At 46.3% G+C, this 6,289-nt stretch overlaps 1 protein-coding gene across 1 annotated transcript in view; it reads right to left on the minus strand.

Moving 5' to 3' along the window:
* Nucleotides 1–5,683, minus strand: part of tbxtb (T-box transcription factor Tb) — a 12,363-nt gene extending 6,680 nt beyond the window's left edge. The window contains exons 1-6 of the mRNA XM_065002305.1: nucleotides 5,327–5,683; nucleotides 4,434–4,698; nucleotides 3,379–3,513; nucleotides 3,066–3,127; nucleotides 2,726–2,784; nucleotides 2,242–2,403 (exon numbers count right to left, since the gene is read on the minus strand). Of these exons, the coding sequence (XP_064858377.1) occupies nucleotides 2,242–2,403; nucleotides 2,726–2,784; nucleotides 3,066–3,127; nucleotides 3,379–3,513; nucleotides 4,434–4,698; nucleotides 5,327–5,532 (889 nt within the window). The 5' untranslated portion in view covers nucleotides 5,533–5,683. The remainder of the gene's footprint in view (nucleotides 1–2,241; nucleotides 2,404–2,725; nucleotides 2,785–3,065; nucleotides 3,128–3,378; nucleotides 3,514–4,433; nucleotides 4,699–5,326) is intronic.
* Nucleotides 5,684–6,289: the final 606 nt, after the last annotated feature.

Here is a 6,289-nt window from a genome sequence, read left to right on the forward strand (position 1 = left end):
TCTGAGTGTCCTGCATTAAACAAAGACCAGCTGTTTACAACTCTGAGTGTCCTGCATTAAACAAAGACCAGCTGTTTACAACTCTGAGTGTCCTGCATTAAACAAAGACCAGCTGTTTACAACTCTGTCAGTCACATTTGTCCTGCATTAAACAAAGACCAGCTGTTTACAACTCTGAGTGTCCTGCATTAAACAAAGACCAGCTGTTTACAACTCTGAGTGTCCTGCATTAAACAAAGACCAGAGGAATGCAGAATATCTCCTGGTCAGTCACATTTGTTTGACTTTCTTGTTAATGGTGGAAAGGAAGGGAAGGGGTGTTGGTAGCGTTGTCCTGGATGGGTAGAGGTGAAGGAGGAGAGGAGGGGTGTTGGTAGCGTTGTCCTGGATGGGTAGAGGTGAAGGAGGAGAGGAGGGGTGTTGGTAGCTATGTCCTGGATGGGTAGAGGTGAAGGAGGAGAGGAGAGGAGGGGTGTTGGTAGCGTTGACCTGGATGGGTAGAGGTGAAGGAGGAGAGGAGGGGTGTTGGTAGGATTGACCTGGATGGGTAGAGGTGAAGGAGGAGAGAAGGGGTGTTGGTAGGATTGACCTGGATGGGTAGAGGTGAAGGAGGAGAGGAGGGGTGTTGGTAGCTATGTCCTGGATGGGTAGAGGTGAAGGAGGAGAGGAGGGGTGTTGGTAGCGTTGACCTGGATGGGTAGAGGTGAAGGAGGAGAGGAGGGGTGTTGGTAGGATTGACCTGGATGGGTAGAGGTGAAGGAGGAGAGAAGGGGTGTTGGTAGGATTGACCTGGATGGGTAGAGGTGAAGGAGGAGAGGAGGGGTGATGGTAGCGTTGACCTGGATGGGTAGAGGTGAAGGAGGAGAGGAGGGGTGATGGTAGCGTTGACCTGGATGGGTAGAGGTGAAGGAGGAGAGGAGGGGTGTTGGTAGCGTTGTCCTGGATGGGTAGAGGTGAAGGAGGAGAGGAGGGGTGTTGGTAGCGTTGACCTGGATGGGTAGAGGTGAAGGAGGAGAGGAGGGGTGATGGTAGCTATGACCTGGATGGGTAGAGGTGAAGGAGGAGAGGAGGGGTGATGGTAGCTATGTCCTGGATGGGTAGAGGTGAAGGAGGAGAGGAGGGGTGTTGGTAGCGATGACCTGGATGGGTAGAGATGAAGGAGAGAGAGGAGGGGTGTTGGTAGCGTTGTCCTGGATGGGTAGAGGTGAAGGAGGAGAGGAGGGGTGATGGTAGCGTTGACCTGGATGGGTAGAGGTGAAGGAGGAGAGGAGGGGTGTTGGTAGCTATGACCTGGATGGGTAGAGATGAAGGAGGAGAGGAGGGGTGTTGGTAGCTATGTCCTGGATGGGTAGAGGTGAAGGAGGAGAGGAGGGGTGTTGGTAGCTATGTCCTGGATGGGTAGAGGTGAAGGAGGAGAGGAGGGGTGTTGGTAGCTATGACCTGGATGGGTAGATGAAGGAGGAGAGGAGGGGTGTTGGTAGCTATGTCCTGGATGGGTAGAGGTGGAGGAGGAGAGGAGGAGGGGTGTTGGTAGCTATGTCCTGGATGGGTAGAGGTGAAGGAGGAGAGGAAGGGGTGTTGGTAGCTATGACCTGGATGGGTAGATGTGAAGGAGGAGAGGAGGGGTGTTGGTAGCTATGTCCTGGATGGGTAGAGGTGAAGGAGGAGAGGAGAGGAGGGGTGTTGGTAGCTATGTCCTGGATGGGTAGAGGTGGAGGAGAAGGGAAGGGGTGTTGGTAGCTATGTCCTGGATGGGTAGAGGTGAAGGAGGAGAGGAGGGGTGTTGGTAGCTATGTCCTGGATGGGTAGAGGTGGAGGAGGAGAGGAGGGGTGTTGGTAGCTATGTCCTGGATGGGTAGAGGTGGAGGAGAAGGGAAGGGGTGTTGGTAGCTATGTCCTGGATGGGTAGAGGTGGAGGAGAAGGGAAGGGGTGTTGGTAGCTATGTCCTGGATGGGTAGAGGTGAAGGAGGAGAGGAGGGGTGTTGGTAGCTATGTCCTGGATGGGTAGAGGTGAAGGAGGAGAGGAGGGGTGTTGGTAGCTATGTCCTGGATGGGTAGAGGTGGAGGAGGAGAGGAGGGGTGTTGGGGAGGTGGTGGGGAGGCGGTGGAGAGGGGATGGAAGACAGGAGAGGGGGTGGAGGACAGGAGAGGGGGTAGAGAGGGGGTGGAGGACAGGAGAGGGGGTGGAGGACAGGAGAGGGAGTAGAGAGGGGTGGAGGACAGGAGAGCGAGACACTCACTAGGGGAGTTGGTGCGATGGGTGTAAGGGCTGCTGTACGGTGCAGAGCGATGGTTTCTCAGGGTGGAGTAGCGGTCACAGCCGTGGGACGAGGACAGGGACAGTGGGCTTCCAAACTGCGTGTGAGGGCTAGCAGGAGGTCCTGGGATGAACCATCCACTCACTGTAGTGTGGTGGGCCCACAGGAACACAGGGAAACATGGAGTCATTTTATGTGGGGAGTTTTATATCTTCTATTCGTTAAATCCACCACATTTATTTTAAATGCCTTTTTTTTTTGCTTATGTGTCAAATTGAAGAATTGAGATCTAAAACATTAAGAATTTAAGTAATTAGAAATTTAAGTAACTAAATAATTAGTCAATGTTTACATTGTCAATGTGCTCTCTGTTAACTCTATCGTATGTATCAATCCCATTCGTTATTTAAATGTTTAATAAATAAATAAATAAATATATATATATATATATATCTAAAATACTTACATTGAGAGTAGCTTGAGTGCTGGTTGTCACTGTCATCCATGATGTCTTTATGATCCGTTCTGTGGAGAGGGAATCCAATCAGAACATGTCTGTGGAGGGAATCCAATCAGAACATGTCTGTGGAGGGAATCCAATCAGAACATGTCTGTGGAGAGAATCCAATCAGAACATGTCTGTGGAGGGAATCCAATCAGAACATGTCTGTGGAGGGAATCCAATCAGAACATGTCTGTGGAGGGAATCCAATCAGAACATGTCTGTGGAGGGAATCCAATCAGAACATGTCTGTGGAGGGAATCCAATCAGAACATGTCTGTGGAGAGAGGGGAACTTGCCCTACCTTTCTTTAGCATCCAGAAAGGCCTTGGCAAACGGGTTGTATTTGATTTTCAGACTGGTTATCTAAAATGTGGAGTGAAAATACAATGCAAAATTGGTTAAGAGCTAATAATAAAATAACGAATCTTTAATAAACTAGATTTTTAAAAATGTTATATCTTCTTCGCCTAAAACGACCCAAACAAAATGTCTCCAACGTTGCGTACTTCAAAGTCTACGTATTGGACAGTTATACGTGAACAACAGCAAAAAAAACACACATGACTATTAACATTAGAGTGTTTATAAAATAATGTATCGATACAATAATGTACCTCTTCGTTCTGGTAGGCAGTGACCGCTATGAACTGAGTCTCCGGGAAGGAGTGACTCGTGATCATTCTCTGCGGCCCTCCGACGCGCACAATATGGACACGTGGCTCATATTTGTGCAACGAGTTTAACATGATCTGAAAAATGTATAAAAAATGTTGTTGATTTTTAAAGCAAAAAGTAAAATAATATGCTTTATTTTACAGGTATAAATAGATCATTTATTTTAATCGAAATGTTGATTGATGGGTGTTCCCGTGACAACATAGCCTAAAATGTATACACGCTTGATTGTAAATTCGCTTTAGATAAAAGCGTCTTCTGAATGGCATATATTATATAAATGATCATTCTCGAGAAGCCGGAGTTTGGAGGATATATTGGTACGGGTCTCGTTTGAAAATTCCTGGCCACCCCTCATAGCCTGGTTCCTCTCCACCTGGCACAGCCAGAAGAGGACTGGCCACCCCTCATAGCCTGGTTCCTCTCCACCTGGCACAGCCAGAAGAGGACTGGCCACCCCTCATAGCCTGGTTCCTCTCCACCTGGCACAGCCAGAAGAGGACTGGCCAGCCCCCTCCACCTGGCACAGCCAGAAGAGGACTGGTCACCCCTCATAGCCTGGTCCTCTCCACCTGGCACAGCCAGAAGAGGACTGGCCACCCCTCATAGCCTGGTTCCTCTCCACCTGGCACAGCCAGAAGAGGACTGGCCACCCCTCATAGCCTGGTTCCTCTCCACCTGGCACAGCCAGAAGAGGACTGGCCACCCCTCATAGCCTGGTTCCTCTCTAGGTTCTGGCCTTTCTAGGGAGTTTTTCCTAGCCACCGTGCTTCTACACCTGCATTGCTGATGTTTGGGGTTTTATTCTGGGTTTCTGTTACAGCACTTTGAGATATCAGCTGATGTAAGAAGGGCTTTATAAATACATTTGATTTGATTCCATAACTTGACATGTTTTCTGATCTAAATTGTTATCACAATTATTGGGGGAAAACACGAGCATTCAAAAGGTTATAAAATGACATTTAAAGTGATGAGACTGTAATCGTCTAACCTGGCCTCCTCCATTGAGTTTGTTGGTGAGTTTGACTTTACAGAATGAGACCGGATCTTTCATCCAGCGCGCTCCGAAGTTTGGCGAATCCGGGTGGATATATACGCAGCTCGGGGCTTGAGGCTCGGGTTTACCCCCGGGAACCCACTCCCCATTAACGTATTTCCACCGGTGGTTGTCCGCAGCCACGAAGTCCAGCAGGAACGAGTACATGGCGTTTGGATCCAACCCAGAAACATTCACCTTCAGCACGGGAAACATGCGCCTTGGATACAAAGGAAAACATAATAAAAGGTGTCCTTATCTCATCCTTTATAGTCAAACAATAACTATAATCTATTGTACAATAGGGAATTATTGACACTAATGTCAAGCGAACGAGTGGTTCACTTTATAGGCCATGTGAATATTAATAGACCTGGGTGTTACAGGAAAAACTCTAAATATAATGAATGAATGTGTGCAATCTTGTTTCCTTTATTACTGTGATACCACAGCAATGTTATAGACACGTTTAACACTATTTATTTGTGATATAAACCTACGGCTGTTAGGGGCGGCAGGTAGCGGTTAGAGCGTTGGGCCAGTAACCGAAAGGTTGCTGGATCGAATCCACGAATAATCTGTCGTTCTGCCTCTGAACAAGGCAGTTAACCCACGGTTCCTAGGCCGTTATTGTAAATATTTGTTTTTACTTGCCCAGTTAAATACATAAAAAAATATATATAAGCCTACCTGCTTTTTTCACTATATAAATTAAGACGGTACAACCGTTGTAAAAAGAAAGGTTATACATTTGGCAGGTAGCCGAACCATAAATAATACGCATAAAACAACCAACCATAATACAGTATATACATGTATATAAAACACATGTCAATTCAATGACTTACCTGCCATTTTTGGTTACTATCATTTCATTCGTGAGTTCCTTGAACTTCCGCCACAGTTCGTTCTCATCCAAGCCGACTTTGAGTTGTCTCTCCGTAGGATCGCCCTTCTCGCTGCCCGCCTGTAGCTCGTTCTCCACGGCAGTGAGAAGGTGGTCCACCCGGTACTGTGTAACCTTCCCCGGGCCATCCCCGCCACCTGAGGCCATTCTTTCCAACAGCTCCAGGGTTGAAAAATTACGTATTACACTTTGAAATTAAGAAAACAAAAAATCGGTCGCTCCCAAATAGGCTATATATCCAATCCACCTGAATATATCCAATCCACCTGAATATATCCAATCCACCTGAATATATCCAATCCACTTGAATATATCCAATATTCTCCACTCCATTGCAAGTTTCCGAATATATATTCCGAAGTAACAGTCAATAAACTGATATATCTTTGCGCCATCGCTGGTTGGCTGGTCTTCGCTTTGATGTATGCCGTCTGGTCAGCCATTGGTTGTAATGAGGCTATACTGTATCAGTAGGATTAGGCAGGAAGGATTGCTTTACAGGAAGGATGAGTAATGTGTCTGAAGTCGATGGCTCACAAGCCAATTGTAATTGTTTTATTACTTCAATCTGTCAATATTTACACGTAGTAGTCTATATCAAAGAACTGCAGAATGAATCCGAGGGATTTGAACTTTCAGGTATTTATTTCAAATGTTCTTTACAGTTTCACTCAATCTCAAATGACTGGAGGCCTATGTTCAGATAGGTAGGACTCATACAATACTTTATTTCTGATGATCAAACTCTAGTCTAACTTGATAGACCGAATATATTTTTATTATATTAGTTTAAAACGTTTTCACTTGTGACACTTTCTATGCGAAAGACACACTTTAAGTTTCCCTCTTAATTAAACACTTTATATTCTACGACATTATTTAAACTTTTTTTGTTGTTGTTGCT

Source organism: Oncorhynchus nerka, linkage group LG16 (genome assembly GCF_034236695.1).
Source record: "Oncorhynchus nerka isolate Pitt River linkage group LG16, Oner_Uvic_2.0, whole genome shotgun sequence".
In the NCBI taxonomy this organism is placed as follows: domain Eukaryota; kingdom Metazoa; phylum Chordata; class Actinopteri; order Salmoniformes; family Salmonidae; genus Oncorhynchus; species Oncorhynchus nerka.